At 38.5% G+C, this 17,219-nt stretch overlaps 2 protein-coding genes across 4 annotated transcripts; both read right to left on the bottom strand.

Moving 5' to 3' along the window:
- Positions 1-1,057: 1,057 nt before the first annotated feature.
- Positions 1,058-10,234, bottom strand: LOC108276522 (protein phosphatase 1 regulatory subunit 3C-B). Of its 2 annotated transcripts, XM_017488266.3 has the most exons (5): positions 10,080-10,234; positions 9,879-9,934; positions 3,734-3,955; positions 3,557-3,613; positions 1,058-3,185 (listed from the first exon to the last, which is right to left on the bottom strand). In XM_017488266.3, exons 3-5 carry the CDS (start codon positions 3,772-3,774, stop codon positions 2,207-2,209), a joined length of 1,077 nt encoding a protein of 358 aa, XP_017343755.1. In that variant the 5' UTR covers positions 3,775-3,955; positions 9,879-9,934; positions 10,080-10,234; the 3' UTR covers positions 1,058-2,206. The 2 variants fall into 2 exon arrangements, with proteins under 2 accessions (XP_017343755.1, XP_053542933.1); XM_053686958.1 differs by lacking the exons at positions 9,879-9,934; positions 10,080-10,234 and having other exon boundaries at positions 3,734-5,825.
- A 4,756-nt stretch (positions 10,235-14,990) lies between these two features.
- LOC108262159 (protein phosphatase 1 regulatory subunit 3C-B) lies at positions 14,991-17,219 on the bottom strand. 2 transcript variants are annotated; one of them, XM_053687051.1, is made up of 3 exons: positions 16,986-17,219; positions 16,809-16,865; positions 14,991-16,426 (listed from the first exon to the last, which is right to left on the bottom strand). In XM_053687051.1, the coding sequence occupies exons 2-3, from the start codon at positions 16,820-16,822 to the stop codon at positions 15,508-15,510; spliced, it is 933 nt and encodes a 310-aa protein (XP_053543026.1). In that variant the 5' UTR covers positions 16,823-16,865; positions 16,986-17,219; the 3' UTR covers positions 14,991-15,507. The 2 variants fall into 2 exon arrangements, with proteins under 2 accessions (XP_053543026.1, XP_053543027.1); XM_053687052.1 differs by lacking the exon at positions 16,986-17,219 and having other exon boundaries at positions 16,809-16,979.

Genomic DNA, 17,219 nt, shown 5'->3' on the forward strand with positions numbered 1-17,219 from the left:
TTAAAATAAACCATTCTTTGGTTTACAATTCCATCCATCCATCTTCTATACCGCTTATCCTTTTCAGAGTCACAGGGAACCTGGAGCCTATCCCAGGGAGCATCGGGCACAAGGCGGGGTACAGCCTGGACAGGCTGCCAATCAATCGCAGGGCATACACATTCACACACCCATTACTATGGACACTTTGGACATGCCAATCAGCCTACCATGCATGTGTTTGGATTGGGGGAGGAAACCGGACTACCCGCAGCACAGAGAGAACATGCAAACTCCACACGCACAGGGTTACGGTGGGAATCGAACCCCCGACCCTGGAGGTGTGAGGTGAATGTGCTAATCACTAAGCCACCATGCTTATTTTTAACCAACACAGGGACATGGTGGTTTAGTGGTTAGCACGTCTGCCTCACACCTCTAGGGCTGGGAGTCCAAATCCCACCTCTGACCTGTGTGTGCAGAGTTTGCATGTTCTCCATGTGCTTCAGGGGTTTCCTCCCCCAGTCCAAAGACATATATTGTAGGCTGATTGGCATTTCCAAATTGGCTTTAGTGTGTGCACTTGTGCCCTGCAATGGGTCGGCACCCTTTCCAGGGTGTCCCCTGCTTTATTGCCCCGAGTTCCCTGAGATGGGTTCCCTCACGAGCCTGTGTAGGATAAGCAGTATGGAAAATGGATGGATGGATTTTTATCCAAAGCAAATTAAATTTCATCAATAAGAAGAATATGTGAGCTACTTACCCAATGCCTTTCCTGTTCACCGACAACTTTGTTTTGGTCTCAATGAGTTCGTTTGAATTAAACGTGTGTCTTTACATTATATGTCCTATCAAAACAATATTACATGTGCCAGCTAGCACAGTGCTTTGTATTGTCAGAAACCATCACACATGCCACATGTTTATGGGTGTTTCTCGAGTTACAATGCATATGTGCATGCACTCCACCCTGTAGAAAAGTTTAAAGAATGTTTTCACCAGAAGGTAAATGTATCTTGTCATGCTGAAATGTTGCCAGGTTACCAAAAATAAATAAATACATAAATAAATAAAAATCTGCCGATAAAGCTATATTTTATTATTTAACACATCGTAAAAAGATTAAATTATGGTTTAACTGTACTTGGTGACAATGTAGTCAGTTTAAAAAAATATTGTCCTCAGACTGCAGCAGCATGAAAAGCAGTGTAGATTAAATGATCAAAGGGAATCCTGTATGTATCGTTATTTAGAATATATTTTAAAAATAAAAAAATATAGATGCAGTAGGTAGAATTATGTGTCTATTTATTATACTTGTGTATTGCATGCTGTAAAATGTAAACTACAATCGATTCCATGTAGTACAATCTTAGAAAAATAGATCTTCAAGGGTTATTTGAGCAGTACTTTGTCCAGTTAAGGGTCCTTAGCTTCTTAAAAGCGTTCTATTCTGGAAACCTTTCTAATAAGAAAACACTAATGTTTGGGTTTTCTACATTGAACCTTTAGCTTTTCCCCAAAAGGATAGCTGAAGAAATCATGACCTTCTTTTTTCTATGTTTGCAGTATGAAAAAGTATAGTATAGAATTCATATTACCATGGTATTATCATAGTATAGAATAGCATAGTACACTATATGTCCACAAACTTTTGGCCACAGAGTGTATATTATTGAATCACATAGCATAGCATTGTATAAAATATCATAGCATAGTGTAGTATTGAATAACATAGTATAGCAACATAGTATGTAGTATAGTTTGCTTCATGCAAACATAAATACATGTTTATTTGTGCCTTTAATATTGATTTGTCATAAATAAATATAGATTAAAAACATTGAAACAATTATATTACATGCATTTCACACATGCAGCTTCATTAATTATCTGTCTTAGTACAACTATCTCACAAGCAGTGAAAGACCCTCACAGCTTGAAATTGGCTGACCTTGATGAGAAAGTGCTGATGCTTGTTTACATAACAGATACTCATCTGATATACAGGTACACAAAGCTCTAGAGAGACACATCTGTCTCACTCTTTCACCACTGACTTGTCACTGACTCAAATGGGCGAGTTGGAGTGGAGAGAACTAGCACAAGCATGGGTGTCTGTCAGTCTTTTTGCTCCTTCTTGATGTCTGTTTAAGACAAAATTCATCCAACATGGAGGACGATGAAAATGATAAGGGACCAATATACACAAAACCCACCACTCATGCTAGAAGTATTTGTCAGCACTGTTAGAATAAGAGGGTGAATTACTTTTGGGGATAATGTTCCATTGCCTACTTGAGGTTTTCATCATATTCATGGGGGAAATGAGTGAGCTAAGACTTGCTGACCTATATAAAGGTGGACCATTTCTCAGGCGCACTGATTGGATACTTTGAAAGATCTGGGGCCTCAAGGGTTTTTTCTCGACCACGGATGCTTCTTCTGAGTTCACGTCCTCCACAAGGATTCGATAGTTTTGTCCATCATTGCTGTCCCACCAGAGTGTGTTGCCAGATCCAGGACGGAAGGACACGCAGAATTCCAGACGATCCTGTGTGTTAGGACAGGAAGGGACGGGAACATTAAAGAAAAACAGTTCTGTGTCTGAATTCTCATTGTTCTGTTGGATAGGGGTACATGGGATGTCGTGGTGGCTCCTCCATGAGTCGTACGTGATGCGAATATGCACAGCTTTCTCTGGACTGATATTGCAGACCCTCACCTTTCCGAACAGTGATCCATACACCAAACTGCAGCTCTCCAGATGCACCAGAGTTTTTGCCAGTTTTTCGAGGAATGATGGTAAATCAGCAGAAGGCTGAGGGAACCCCAACCGGAAACGAGGCTTCTTGCTTTGCACAGACAAATCAGTCTCTTGCTTGACAGGTGAAGAAAGCTCCTCTTCATCGGATATTGGTGGATCTGAATTGAAGATCCAGACTGCAGTGAGGGCCAGTCCTTTATCATCTGCGAATACCACTCTTTTTTTCTTCTTGAGTGTCCCAAAAGTGCTCATAGAATTTACGGGGCTCACCGGAGATTCAGGAATCTGGGGGGATCTAGAAGCTTTGGACCGCAGAGTATCATATATGCTTGGTCTAGTAATAGCACGATGGGATCTAAGCGTGGACATTCCCAAAAGTTGTTCCACTGAAGGGTGGCGATTCAGGCACATATGCATGGCCAGGTCCACTGGCATGACTCTAAATAGAAAAGAAGCAAACAATATTAGAGCAATTTTCCCAAACAAGACATTTAGTTTATTAGGTTTCACAGATTGTTCTCAATTCTAAAGGTAAAACAGTGCAATACTCTTGTCTGTTTTAACTCTCATAAATTGCTGTCTTTAAATTAATCCTGCTATCAGGGAGCATTATGCCAAAAATCTATTTTCTTCAATACTTTCAAAACTATTTTCTGTTGATTCTTCTCCAAATTCTTCGAATACTTCATTGCAACATTTGCAATCAAATTGTGTCAATAATAGCAGGTAAAGTGTCCTTTCAAACGATTTATTTACCAAGCTACATACATAGCTGTTTCCCCTTTCCCCTAACAACTGCTGCTGACTTACTTGGCAGCGCTCATTCCTGTGTTTGCAAAAAACAGCGTCTTCTCACTTAAATGTCCTCTGAAAAGAAAATGCAAAAGAACATTTCACCAAGATGCAACAGTATTAAATGCTGAATACTGCTTTTTTAGTCTCTGGCCATGTTAGATCACCAGTAAGGAGAATGTGTAAGCTACTCACCCAATGCCTATGCTGATCAGCAACAACTTTGTTTTGGTCATCTGTGTTTCTGAATTTAACTTGTGCCTTTATCTTATGAATCCTCTCATTACACTACCATACGAGTCTGTCAGCGCACTGTTTTGTTTTGAATTGTGTCCAAGCGTCACACAGCATGCCTCATGATTATGGATGTTTCCTAATGTGCCTATGGTACAGCCCAAAGTGCATTGTAACACCACCCTGAAAAAGAGTTTAAAGAATGTCATCACTAGGAGGTACATGTTGTCCTTCTGAAATGTTGCCAGGTTACCAGGAATGCTAACAATCTGGGAGTATAGGAAAATGTTATTCTTTAACACACATGATAAACAGATTTCAATATGTTTTAACTGTGCTTGATGATCATATAATCAGTTTAAAAAAAATATATAGTCCTCAGACTGCAGAAAATAATTGTAGATAAAAATATACGTATATAAAATTTATATTCTGCATATGACACCAAAATATAATAGTATATACTATAAACTATAGTATAGCATAGTATCCCAGCATATAGTAATATAGCAGACCATAGCATGTTATAGTATAGAATACAATACAATAGCATAATATACCATTTCAGTATATATTAATATAGCATAGTATAGTATACCATAACATAGCATTTTATTGCTTAACATTATAGCAATGTATAGTATAGTAGAATAGAGCACTATAATACACATCATAGTATAGCAGTGCATCATTGTAAAGTGTGGCATAGTCTAATGTAGTGCTGTGTAGTATAGCACAGCATAACATACAGTAGCACAGCATAACACAGCATAGTATGGCATTGCATTCCAATATATAGTAATATATTCATAGTATAGTATTGCATAGTACATCATTGTGTATGATAGCATACTATTCTATAGCACAGTGCATGATATGGTATGTTATACCATATTATACAATGGCACAGTATAGTATAACATAGTATAGTACAGCATGTTATAGAGTAATACAGTAAAGTATATACTGCATATTGCACACATAGATGTGCAACAATAATTGGCACACTTTTAGTCAATACTTTGTGCTAGCTCCCTTTGCCAAGATAACAGCTCTGAGTCTTCTGCTATAATGCCTGATGAGGTTGGAGAATACATGGCAAGGGATCTGAGACCATTCCTCCATACAGAATCTCTCCAGATCCTTCAAATTTCGAGGTCCACGCTGGTGGACTCTCCTCTTCAGTTCACCCCACAGGTTTTCTATGGACTTCAAGTCAGGGGACTGGGATGACCAGGGCTGGACCTTGATTTTGTGGAAAGATTGTTACAGTCGTAAAACAAGTTTTTGGGAGTAGTGTGTGTGTGAGTGTGAGAGGACAAATTGGGGTGTGTGAGTATAAGATTGCTGTCACGCCAAGCCACTCCTTACAAATGCACATTGTTTCTGTGGTAACAAGATATTCAAATCTCGTCAGATATTCAGAAAGATGGGGTTCGACACAGAGCGTTGTTGGAAAGTGCATTTAAAAAGTGATGAGCTCATATTTGCTTTGTGCCCACGGGTGCCTTGAAGGAGAGGTGTTGGTGTTGGTATTGCACAACAGAAACTGTTCTTTAGGTCTCACAGTGTGGTTTAATATGTTTTATGTTCATATTGTGTTTCACTAATCTCCTGTAAAACCCAGTTTTTATTTCACTCAAAAATAAATACTGAGTGACCTAAATTACCTTTATCACTTGTCTTCCCAGAGGCACTGCTGGAGAATGAAATGGCTTATAGATGATAATCATCATGAACGTCATGTGGAACAGATTTGTGTCACCACCCCAAGTGACACATTACATATGCATGTTGGGACACTCTTCTTTAAGCGTCAGCCAGACAAATGTAGACACACCGCAATAATTATCTTCATGAACGCAACTATCACTTACATTGTACCATGGTCTGTCTGAATACTCGACTCTGATTGGCTGGAAGGTGTGCGTCAAAACCGTATAATGCACAGGTAGTTATTCTAAACATTTCCGAATTACAATACTTAGGTAAATGGATGATTTTTGCATGTCATATATATGGTGAATATGCAAATTTTGATAAATGACCCAAGGCAGAAGATGAATTTGACAAACTGGAGAAGATAACGTTAAATGACAAATGTAATGACAAATGGCACAAGGAATTAATACCAGCAGAACTCAAGCAGATAGAAGACGACAAGATAAATGTAATAAGTGTAATCAATTTGCACTACTTTATCTCTGTGTCTGAGTTATTTTTGATGCATTTAAACTCACAGCTTCATTATTAGTAGAGAAGCGGCACACAAGCAGGTAATTCACACACACACATCTCTCTAATAACAATTTATTATAATTCATTGTAAAATGTAATCTTATTGCACTACTTTATCACTGTGTATGATTAGGGAAGGCAGAATTCTAGATATAATGTCCTGTGTATACGGTGCTGTGAAAAAGTATTTGAAAAAAGTATCCTGATTTCTTCTGTTTTTGTGTATATCTCATACTAAATTGTTTCAGAAATGCAAACAAAATATAAATTAAACAAAGGCAACCCGAATAAACACAAAATGCAGTTTTTAAATGATAATGTTATTTATTGAAGCTAAAAGGTTACCCAATACAGGGCCTGTGTGAAAATGTGCATCATTTCTATGAAAATCTATTTTCATTGTCAAAATATATGAAACTGAATTGATAATGGGGTTCAGCTGGACTAGACACAACCAGGCCTAATTACTGCAAACCCTGTTCAATCACATCAACACTTAAATAGAACTTTTTCAACAGCATGAAGTTGATTAAAAGGTCTTAGACAGTAACACACTAGACTAAAGTTTAAAGAAATTCCAGACATTGAGGAATAAGGTTATTGAAATACATCAGTCTGGGAAGGGTTACAAAGCTATTTCAAAGGCTCTGGGACTCCAAAGAACCAGAGTGACAGCCATTATCTCCAAATGGAAAAACTCGGCATAGTAGTGAATCTTCCCAGAAGTGGCCAACCTTCCAAAATTCCTCCAGGAGCACAGCAACTACTCATCCAGGAAGACACAAAAGAGCCAAGGACAACATCAGGACCTACAGGCCTCTCTTGCATCAGTAAAGGTCACTGTTCATGTCTCCACTATCAGAAAGACATTGGGCAAAAATAGCATCCATAGAAAAGTGGCGAGGTGAAAACCAATGCTAACACAGAAGAGCATTAAGGCTCGTCTGAATTTTACCAAAACACACCTTGATGATACTCAAACCTTTTGGGAGAATGTTCTGTGGACTGATGAGTTGAAAGTGGAACTGTTTGGAAGACAGAGGTCTCGTTACATCTGGCGTAAACCAAACATAGAATTCCACAAAAAGAACATCATACCTACGGTCAAGCATGGTGGAGGAAGTGTGATGGTGTGGGGATGCTTTGCTGCTTCAGGGTCTGGGAAACTTACAGTAATTGAGGGAAACATGAATTCTGCTCTCTACCAGAAAATCCTAAAGGAGAATGTCCGCTCTTCAGTGAGTAAGTTGAAATTCTAGCGCAACTGGATTATGCAGCAAGACAGCAATCCAAAGCATATTAATAAGTCCTAGTTCTAGAAGTAAGTGAAAGACTGATCTCCAGTTATCTCCAGTTAAACATTTTGTTTGCAGTTATTGCTGCTAAAGGTGGCACAACCCCAGATTTTAAGCTTTAGGGGGCAGTTAGCTTTTCTCATTGGTGATAGGTGTTGGATAATTTTTTTGCTACGATAAAAAAAAAGCTGTATTGTATTTATACTCAGGTTGCCTTTGTTTTATGTTGTATTTTGTTTGAAGATCTAAAACTATTTAGTCTGAGATATACACAATGACAGAAGAAATCAAATACTTTTTTGCAGCACTGTAAAATAAATAGCAAAAATTAACCATTATTTTTTTTTAAAAATCCTTTTATCCTTGCAAACACTAAGCCTTGGTTATTTTCCTCCACATTGTGCATTAAATCATGTAATGCACACCTAGCCATGGATTACCACTTACTTATTGCAGCTAGAAGCTATCATTCCCTCTTTAAGTGAACAAGACAAAAACTGCAGCTTATCATGTTACTGAGAAACTGTCAGAAATCGTACTGACAGCTACAAAGAACTGACAATTTTGAGTCCTTCCATAAGTGTAAAATAAGGATCTACAGAAAACTTAAAAACTCAAATCAATGAACACATTTTAATTATTTATGAGGAGCATCTGCCATACACATCCCTGTGTGAGTCATTACTATAGAAAGTATAATGTATTAGAATGAGGGCATCAATTTAATAGTGTGATTTGCAGTTTCACTACTGTCAGATCTACTGTTATAAAAAAATGAATCACCTTCTGAACAATCATGATTGATAATCCAACATCACTGTGGTATGAATGTGAAAAATAAAAATAACTTTCTGACATGATGGCATTTAGGATACACCAATTGACCAGTATGGTATGGAACAATGCTCAGCCCTCTTTCTACATTTCATTTCATTTATCTGGGAATAAAGCAGTCATGTTTATTTAGAATGTTCCAGTCAGGGTCACTAGTTTCTTGTGTTTCATGTGCAATATTTACATTTGTTTAGCAGCATTTGTAAATAAAAGCTAATAGCTAAACAAGGTAATCACATGCTGTTCAGTTTAAGAGAACAATGCTATTGTTAAAGAGCATTTCTACTGTAACTGTTTCAACAGAACTGAATGCCTGAGTGCTGATTAATTGCAGAATTGGGACCCAGCCCTGATTGCTGAAAGTCTAGTTTACTTGCAGCCCAATTCTCACATACCTACTAGCAAAATTCTCATACACACCCTGTTTACATAGTACAGGTGGGTAAGACTGGGTCTGAAACTAGAATAGGAATTCATAGAATGTAGGTTTGTCTATTTAGATTTAGATTCTGGCGAATCATGTATAATTTACCTGACTGAAACCATGAATGATCTTACGATACAGAAGGTAAAACATTATATGAATAGATTAGAATAGATGAAATAAATTAAATCAATAAAAAAACCTAGCAGATTGCTATGGAAGGGAACCCACCCATCCCACCATTTTCCATACCACTTTTACTAAACAGGGCCACAGGGGAGCTTGGAGCCTATTCCAGGGAACTCCCAGTGCACAAGGGGGACACCCTGGATGGGACGGTGCTGTGTCAGTTAAATAAACACAATCATTTTCTTCCATTATTAATATAATAATTAAAAAAAAAAATGTATCAGTTGCTGGGATGCTAACTAAAGGATATTGATGTATTGTAGTATATTGTAGAAAAAGATATTATGTTTATTTAAAACAGAGATCTTCACAGGTTGAACCTTGTGGAATGCAGTAACGTATTCATTAAATTTACATTTACATTTATTCATTTACATTTATTGATTTAGCAGACGTTTTTTTTTTTTTTTAATATCCAAAGCGACTTATTCAATCAATTAAGTTCAAGTTTATTCAATTATGTCTGGAAGTGATCCACATCATGCCAGACCGTGCACATTCCATCATTCAAAGAAAACTTGTAATTTTGCACTACATTCAGGACGAATGGCACTCCAAAAGACGAAGTCAGATCGCCATCTGCTGGTCAAATCTGTGAACTGAATGTGAAGCATGGAATTCATGATGAAACAAGGATTTCATTAGACTACAGTAATAAGTACAGAATGGTGCATTGTGCATTTGGTGTGAGAATTTAATAAAAAATATATATATATATAAAAACACTTAGAAAAAATAAACAAAAAACAAGCAAACAAAAAAACACATTTTAAATTAGATCATACAGAATGTTTTTCACATGTGCTTATGTCAGCAAAATGTGAGAAACATGTGAAGGTGCATTTCAGCATTTCATACCATGCCCTGAAATTGTACTAAAAATAAATAAGTAAAAACATTTTTTAAAAATCCAACAAAACTGATGAATCATGTGTAAAAAAAAAACCAAACAAACAAACATAAATAATGTGAAAATAAATATATAAATAATTATTCTATATCTCTTGAGTTAAATCAGGAATGCCAGAGCAGGGAAACAAAACAGTCCTCTGGTGCAGCATGCAGAATTAACAGAAATTGGTATAATATTTCATAAAACTGATAAGAATACTTGTTGAGGACTTACTTGGCAGCGTTCATTACTGCGTCAGCAAAGTCAGTGTGCTTTCAATGAAGAGTACACTGAAAAGAAAATTCAACAAGTAAATCTCACTGTGCTGCAGGAACATTTAAAAGTCAAAAATACATTTCCTGTGTAGCTCTACATAAAACATTAACCAAAGACAATAAGATAATCACAAATAAAAAGAAAGTGTAAACAACTCACCCAAAATACCTTGCTGTTGAACAGCAGCTTTGCTTTGGTCGCAACAAGGTCTTCTGAATTGGATATGTGTCTTTACCCTGTAAATCCTATAAAAACGCTACCACATGAGCCCTCCAGCGCACTGCTTTGTATTGTCTGAAAGAGTCACTGACTGTGCCACATAATTATAGGTGTTTCTCAATGAGCTGCAATGCCTACATACAGTAATGGCATTGTAACGCCATCCTTTAGAAGAGTTTAGGTCATGCTGAAATGTTGGGAATATATCTGCTGATATATACATATTTTATCCCTTACAAACTATGATTTAAATGATTGAAATACAATTTAACTGGATCTGCAGCAACATCCATCTATACATTTTCTATACCGCATATCCTACAGAGCCTATCCCAGGGAGCTTCGGGCACAAAGGCAGGGCACACCCTGGACAGGGTGCAAATCCATCACAGGGCACAATCACATACACATTCACACACTAATGCCATTTTGGAAATGCCGAGCAGCCTACCATGCATGTCTTTGGACTAGGGGAGGAAATGTTACTAAAGGACCATCTGGCAGTGTGGAAACTACTGCCAAGTGTTTCTCCATGGGTTCTGTCCACCATAGAAATGGGTTACCAAGTCCAGTTCAGAGCTCGTCCCCCCGGTTCAGAGGTGTGCACACAACAGTAGTCAGCACAGAGCAGAGCCTGATGTTAGGGCAGGAAGTAAGTCCTCTCTTGGACAATGGGGCCATAGAACATGTACCCCTTTCTCTGGCGGAGGGAGGTTTACAGCCATTATTTCCTGGTCTGCAAATGAGATGGGAGTACGTGACCAATTTTAGATCTGCATCATCTGAACCGTACTCTGGACACACAGGTTCAAGATGACGCTCAAACTTATCGTTCAACAGATTCAGTTCGAGGACTGGTTTGTAATGATAGATCTAAGAGATGTATATTTCCACATAGAAATATTGCCCAGTCACAGGAAGTTCCTGAGGTTCGCATTTGAAGGCAATGTGTACCAATATCGTATTCTTCCGTTCAGTCTAGCTTTATCCCCTCGCACCTTCACAAAGTGCATGGATGCCACTCTGGCTCTCTTGCGACTCCAGGGCATCCGTGTACTAAACTACCGGGTCGACTGGTTAATTCTAGAGAGATCCAGGGAGTTGGAGATTCAACATTAAGATGTTGTTCTCGCCCACATGAGGAGCTTGGGGCTCAGGTTGAACCCCAAGAAAAGTATGCTTTCCCAGTGCAGAGCATGACTTTTCTAGGGGTTATATGGGATTCTACTATGATGAGGGCGTATCTATCCGTATCAGGGTCAATTCTATCAACATTGAGCAAGATAAAGCTGGGTCAGGGCATCGCCTCCAGTCCCTACAAGAGACTGTTGGGGCTTATGGCAGCAGCAGCCAACATCATACCGTTGGGCCTATTTCACGAGACCATTTCAGTGGTAGCTGAAAAGTCAGGGGTTTGGTTCTCGGATGAAACCCCTGACAGTAATCACTGTCACGCGGGAATGTCTCCTTATTGCAAGACGGTAAGGACAGACGTCTCCGTCACAGGCTGTGGCGCGGTCTTAGACAGCCGTCCAGCTCATGGACTCTGGAGCGGCCCTCATCTAGAGTTGCATATAAATCACCTAGAAATACGGGCCATATTCCTAGCACTGAAATTTTTCTTCCTCAGTTGAGAGGTTACCATGTGTTAGTTGTGACAGACAATACAGCAGTGGTCTCACATCTCAACCATGTCGTCAGTTTAAATAAATATTGTACTCAGTCTGCATGATGATGATCAAAATTAATGATCAAAGTAAATCATATATGTATCTTTATTTAGAATATATTTAAAAAATAAAGGAAATATAGGATAGAATATATGCGATTGAGTTACAGTAAATAGAATTATGTGTCTATATATTATAATTGTATACTGTATGCTGTGCCACATTACAGTAAAATGTATACTACAATCTATTCCATGTAATACACTCTTAGAAAAATCAATCTTCAAAGGTTATTTCAGCAGTACTTTGTACAATTAAGGGTTCTTAGCTTCTTAAAATCCACACTCAATAAGCTCCAACATGTACAAAACTCTGCTGCCAGGATCCTGACTGGGACCAGGACATGCAATCATAATATTCTTGTTCTGGAGTCCTTGCACTGGCTCCCGGTCAGGTTCTGTGTAGATTTAAAAATTATGATGCTCTTCAGTACTTATCTGCTTTGTTAATACCTTACAACCCAAATCACAGACTGCGCTCCTCACAATGTAATCTGTTAGCTGTTTCATGAACCCGCTTAAGATCTATGGTTGACGGGGCTGTTTCTGTCTATGCTCCTACACTTTGGAACTCTCTTCCTCTCGAACTTAGGGAAGCTCAGACATATTTAAAGCTCAACTCAAGACATACTTTTTTAGACTAGCATTTGCTTGCTGATGTCTACTTTTATCATTGTTATTATTATTATTTTTATTTATCTATTATTATTTTTTTCTTTTTTTTCTGTTTACTGCTTATTTTGTGTACAGCACTTTGAGAAGCTGCTTTAAAAGTCGCACTATAAAATAAAGATTATTATTATTGTTATTATTATTATTATTATTATTATTATTATTATTATTATTAAAAGGTTTACTTTGGAAACCTTTCTAATAAGAAAACACTATTGCTTGGGTTCTCTACATTGAACCTTTAAGGGTTTCCGCAAAAGGATAGCTGAAGAAATCATGAACTTCTTTTTAATGGCTGTAGTATGAAAACATACAGTATAGTATAGTATAGTATAGTATTAGTATAGTGTTCGTATTAGTATTATATTAATATAGCAATGAAGAGCATAGCATAGTATGGTACACTATATGACCAAAGGTATGTGGTCACCTGACCATCACATCCAAATGTGGTTCTTACTTAAACTTGTTGGAAGCACACTATTGTACATAATGCATTTGTGTGCTGAAATATTACAATTTCCCTACACATGAACTAAGAGGCCTAAACCTGTTCCTGCTTGAAAGTGCCTGTGTGCACAAAGTGAGCTCTATGAAGACATATTTTGCCAAGGTCGGAGTGGAAGAATTCAAGTGGCCCACACAAATCCTTGACCTAAACCCCACTGAAGACCTTTGGGATTGTCATATCAAGGAGGTAACTCTGGACTTCATTTCCCAGCAGCCACTGCACCATACTACATCACTGTCGCGTGACGACCTGCACCTGTATCACGTTTCTGTTTAACAAGCACTCATATATATATATATATATATATATATATATATATATATATATATATATATATATATATATATATATATATATATATATATATATATATATATATATATATGTCACGTTTTGTACTGCTTCCTTGTCTTATGTATTGTCTATCTTGACCTTTGTCCCTGTCGGCCTGTCAGTGCTCAGGCCATATGGCTCACACTGCATCAAATTGGTCTGCATGGCTGTCGTCCCAGAAGGAAGCCTCTTCTAAAGATGATGCACAAGAAAGCCCGCAAACAGTTTGCTGAAGACAAGCAGACTAAGGACATGTATTACTGGAACCATGTCCTGTGGTCTGATGAGACCAAGATAAACTTATTTGGTTCAGATGGTGTCAAGCGTGTGTGGCAGCAACCAGGTGAGGAGTACAAAGACAAGTGTGTCTTGCCTACAGTCAAGCATGGTGGTGGTAGTGTCATGGTCTGGGGCTGCATGAGTGCTGCCGGCACTGGGGAGCTACAGTTCATTGAGGGAACCATGAATGCCAACATGTACTCTGACATACTGAAGCAGGGCATGATCCCAGCATGCATTCCAGTATGATAACGACCCCAAACACACCTCCAAGACGACCTGCCTTGCTAAAGATGCTGAGGGTGAAGGTGATAGACTGGCCAAGCGTGTCTTCAGACCTAAACCTTACTGAGCATCTGTGGGGCATCCTCAAACGGAAGGTGGAGGAGCACAAGTTCTCTAACATCCACCAGCTCCGTGATGTCATCATGGAGGAGTAGAAGAGGACTTCAGTGGCAACCTGTGAAGCTCTAGTGAACTCCATGCCCAAGAGGGTTAAGGCAGTGCTGGAAAATAATGTTAGCCACACAAAATATTGACAGTGGGCTCAATTTGGACATTTTGACTTAGGGGTGTACTCACTTTTGTTGCGAGCGGTTTAGACATTAATGGCTATGTGTTGAGTTATTTTGAGGGGACAGCAAATTTACACTGTTACACATGCTGTACACTCACCACTTTAAATTGTAGCAAAATGTCATTTCTTCAGTGTTGTCATATTAAAAGATATAATCAAATATTTACAAAAATGATAGGGGTGTATTCACTTTTAAGAGATACTGTATATAGCCACTGTTTGTACTGCTTCCTCATCTTACGTATTGTCCATCTTGACCTTTGTCCCTGTATCATGTTTTATTTCATAGTTTATGTTTAGCCTTAGCCACAGTATTTTGCCTAGTTGTCTTGGTGTCTTTGTTTGGTTGTTTGTTTGTTTATTAAACTGTTTGAAGATCTGCGCTTGCTTCCGAATTCAAATTTGTAACGTGACAGGGATAAACAGGAACTCTGACTACACCCCAGACCTCCTCACCCGACATCAGTGACTGACCTCACTAATGCCCTTGTGGCTGAAAGGAAAAATCCCCACAGCCATGCTCCACAATTTAGTGGAAAGCCTTCCCAGAAGAGTGTAGGTAATTATAACAGCAAAGTGTGACTAAATCTGAAATGGGATGATCAAAAAGCACATATCACTGTGATGGTCATGTGTCCCCAAACTTTTGGACATATACTGTATATTATTGAATCACATAGCAAGGCATTGTATAAAATATCATAGCATAATACAGTATAGAATAACATAGTATGGAAGCATAGTATATAGTATGGTTTAATAAATACACATTTATTTGTGCTTATAATATTAATTTGTCATAAATAAATATACATAAATAACATTGAAACAGTTATATTACATGCATTTCACACATACAGCTTCATTAATTATCTGTCTTTGTACAACTATCTCACAAGCAGTGAAAGACCCTCACAGCTTGAAATTGGTTGACCTTGATGAGAAAGTGCTGATGCTTGTTTTCATAACAGATACTCATCTGATATACAAGTGCACAAAGCTCTAGAGAGACACATCTGTCTCACTCTTTCACCACTGACTTGTCACTGACTCAAATGGGCGAGTTGCAGTGGAGAGAACTAGCACAAGCATGGGTGTCTGTCAGTCTTTTTGTTCCTTCTTGATGTCTGTTTAAGACAAAATTCATCCAACATGGAGGACGATGAAGATGATAATGGACCAATATACACAAAACCCACCACTCATGCTAGAAGTATTTGTCAGCATTGTTAGAATAAGAGAGTGAATTAATTTTAGGGATAATGTTCTATTGCCTACTCATGGTCTTCTTCATATTCATGGGGGAAATGAGTGAGCTAAAATTTGCTGACTTATATAAAGTTGGACCATTTCTCAGGGGAACTGATTGGGGACTTTGAAAGATATGTGGCCTCAAGGGTTTTTTCTCAACCAAGGATGCTTCTTCTGAGTTCACGTCCTCCATAAGGATTCGATAGTTTCGTCCATCATTGCTGTCCCACCAAAGTTTGTTGCCAGATCCAGGACGGAAGGACACGCAGAATTCCAGACGATCCTGTGTGTTAGGACAGGAAGGGACGGGAACGTTAAAGAAAAACAGTTCTGTGTCTGAATTCTCATTCTTCTGTTGGATAGGGGTACATGGGATGTCCTGGTGGCTTCTCCATGAGTCGTACGTGATGCGAATATGCACAGCTTTCTCTGGACTGATATTGCAGACCCTCACCTTTCCGAACAGTGATCCATACACCAAACTGCAGCTCTCCAGATGCACCAGAGTTTTTGCCAGTTTTTCCAGGAATGATGGTAAATCAGCAGAAGGCTGAGGGAACCCCAACCGGAAACGAGGCTTCTTGCTTTGCACAGACAAATCAGTCTTTTGCTTGACAGGTGGAGAAAGCTCCTCTTCATCGGATATTGGTGGATCTGAATCGAAGATCCGGACTGCAGTGAGGGCCAGTCCTTTATCATCTGCGAATACCACTCGTTTTTTCTTCTTCAGTGTCCCACAAGGACTCGTACAGTTTTGAGCTCTCACTGGACATTCAGGAATCTGGGGGGATCTAGAAGCTTTGGACCGCAGGGTATCATATATGCTTGGTCTAGTAAGAGCACGATGGGATCTAAGCGTGGACATTCCCAAAAGTTGTTCCACTGAAGGGTGGCGATTCAGGCACATATGCATGGCCAGGTCCACTGGCATGACTCTAAATAGAAAAGAAGCAAACAATATTAGAGCAATTTTACCAAACAAGACATTTAGTTTATTAGGTTTCACAGATTGTTCTCAATTCTAAAGGTAAAACAGTGCAATACTCTTGACTGTTTTAACTCTCATAAATTGCTGTCTTTAAATTAATCCTGCTATCAGGGAGCATTATGTCCAAAATATATTTTCTACAATAATTTAAAAACTATTTTCTATTCATTCTGCTCCAAATTCTTTGAATACTTCATTGCAACATTTGCACTCAAATTCTGTCAATAATAGCAGGTAAAGTGTCCTTTCAAACAATTTATTTACCAAGCTACATACATAGCTACACACACAATGTTTCCCCTTTCCCCTAACAATTGTTTCTGACTTACTTGGCAGTGCTCATTCCTGTGTTTGCAAAAAACAGCGTCTTCTCACTTAAATGTCCTCTGAAAAGAAAATGCAAAAGAACATTTCACCAAGATGCAACAGTATTAAATGCTGAATACTGCTTTTTTAGTCTCTGGCCATGTTAGATCACCAGTAAGGAGAATGTGTAAGCTACTCACCCAATGCCTATGCTGATCAGCAACAACTTTGTTTTGGTCGTCTGTGTTTCTGAATTTAACTTGTGCCTTTATCTTATAAATCCTCTCATTACACTACCATACGAGTCTGTCAGCGCACTGTTTTGTTTTGAATTGTGTCCAAGCGTCACACAGCATGCCTCATGATTATGGATGTTTCCTAATGTGCCTATGGTACAGCCCAAAGTGCATTGTAACACCACCCTGAAAAAGAGT

Source organism: Ictalurus punctatus, chromosome 16 (genome assembly GCF_001660625.3).
Source record: "Ictalurus punctatus breed USDA103 chromosome 16, Coco_2.0, whole genome shotgun sequence".
Lineage (NCBI taxonomy): Eukaryota > Metazoa > Chordata > Actinopteri > Siluriformes > Ictaluridae > Ictalurus > Ictalurus punctatus.